The sequence below is a fragment of the Mus caroli genome, unplaced genomic scaffold (genome assembly GCF_900094665.2).
Source record: "Mus caroli unplaced genomic scaffold, CAROLI_EIJ_v1.1 scaffold_20590_U1_1, whole genome shotgun sequence".
In the NCBI taxonomy this organism is placed as follows: Eukaryota; Metazoa; Chordata; class Mammalia; order Rodentia; family Muridae; genus Mus; species Mus caroli.
Window position 1 is genome coordinate 1 of NW_018389834.1, and position 1,313 is coordinate 1,313.

At 43.2% G+C, this 1,313-nt stretch overlaps 1 protein-coding gene across 1 annotated transcript; it reads right to left on the reverse strand.

Moving 5' to 3' along the window:
* Nucleotides 1–5: 5 nt before the first annotated feature.
* LOC110288322 (disintegrin and metalloproteinase domain-containing protein 25) lies at nt 6–1,307 on the reverse strand (the record flags this gene model as incomplete). The annotated part of the gene is made up of 1 exon (XM_021154701.1): nt 6–1,307. A coding segment is annotated over exon 1 (1,245 nt), but the record flags the coding sequence as incomplete, so codon positions are not given.
* Between the last annotated feature and the right edge of the window lie 6 nt (nt 1,308–1,313).

Sequence of the window (1,313 nt, forward strand, 5' to 3'; positions counted from 1 at the left end):
TCACATTCATTGTCCTCTTGTCGGCAAACTGTGCCTGCTGGCCTGATCTGGCAATATAAGCAGCAAAGCCCAAAAGCACAGGCAGCGCCATCTTTGAGGGTGCAGCTGGGCTTACAACATGGATCGTCTGCACAGCTTTTTGCAGATCCACAATCACACTGTTCTCCATCGTCAACCACTCCATCCCCACATTGCTTGCCTCTGAGTTTGCTTTTTGACTTCTTTTCCTTGCGCATACACTTGGCAGTAGCGTACATAGTCCAGAAGTAAGAATAACTACAGTTACTGAACTTCGGGACACCATTGTCTGCTGGAGCCATTAAGCAAACATTTCTTCCACATGTACATGAGCTGCTATCATGCTCCATACCCAGATTATGACCAATCTCATGTGCTATAATTTGTCCAAAATAAAAAAGATTACCTCCTAACAGACGATCAACTCCACAGTTATAAGATGGCTCACAGACACTTCCAACATAGGCTAAACCAAGGGAAGTACCAAACTCATGATTCACAAAAATATGTGCAATGTCATTTGGAATTCGAAAATTAAGGCTGAGAGCCTTCCAAATACAAAAGTCATCTAGGACATCTTCTATGCTACGTACCTGCACGTGGTTTCTTTCATTCCACATCTCAACTCCAAGTAAAACTAGCTCAACATCCAGTGTCTGATAAATATTATTTATTATATTGACAATGGTGAATACTTCCACTAAGACACGTGATGTGTTATTGTTATGATAACGAACTCGTTCACGTTCAACAACCAATGCCAGGTCAAGAAAACTCCTATGGGTCCACCATCCTTCATAGTGGCTTTGCATCAGAGTGGTGTTCTCATTCTGCTGAAGTTTCATTTGCCGTGCTATCTCTTCTTCTGTCAATGCACATCTCATGGGGAGTAATTCTGTCTCCTCACTGTCCATCTTGTGAACCAAATGTTCAAAGGTGGAAGAAAGGTTCTTGGGCTTGATTTCATAGACTGTTCCATTTATCTGTAATATTCCTTGAAAGCCTCCATAACAGGTAGTAAAGGCAACCATAGACTCTGGGTCTCCATCCATATAACCATGGTAGTAGCAATCATTCTGGACATAAGGCTGGTCCTTGTGCAGAGCACCTTGCTTAGTGTAGGTGAATACAGAGAAGAGTCTAGAAACCAAGAACTTCTTGGCCTTTATGTGAATAAAATGTTTCTGGCCCCCAAATCGCAGGCTATAGGTCAGCCATCCCATAGCCCACATTGGTCTGTTGCCTGTGACCCGTAAGGGTATCACTACTTCTGGGAGGCTGGTGTGCTGAGCATA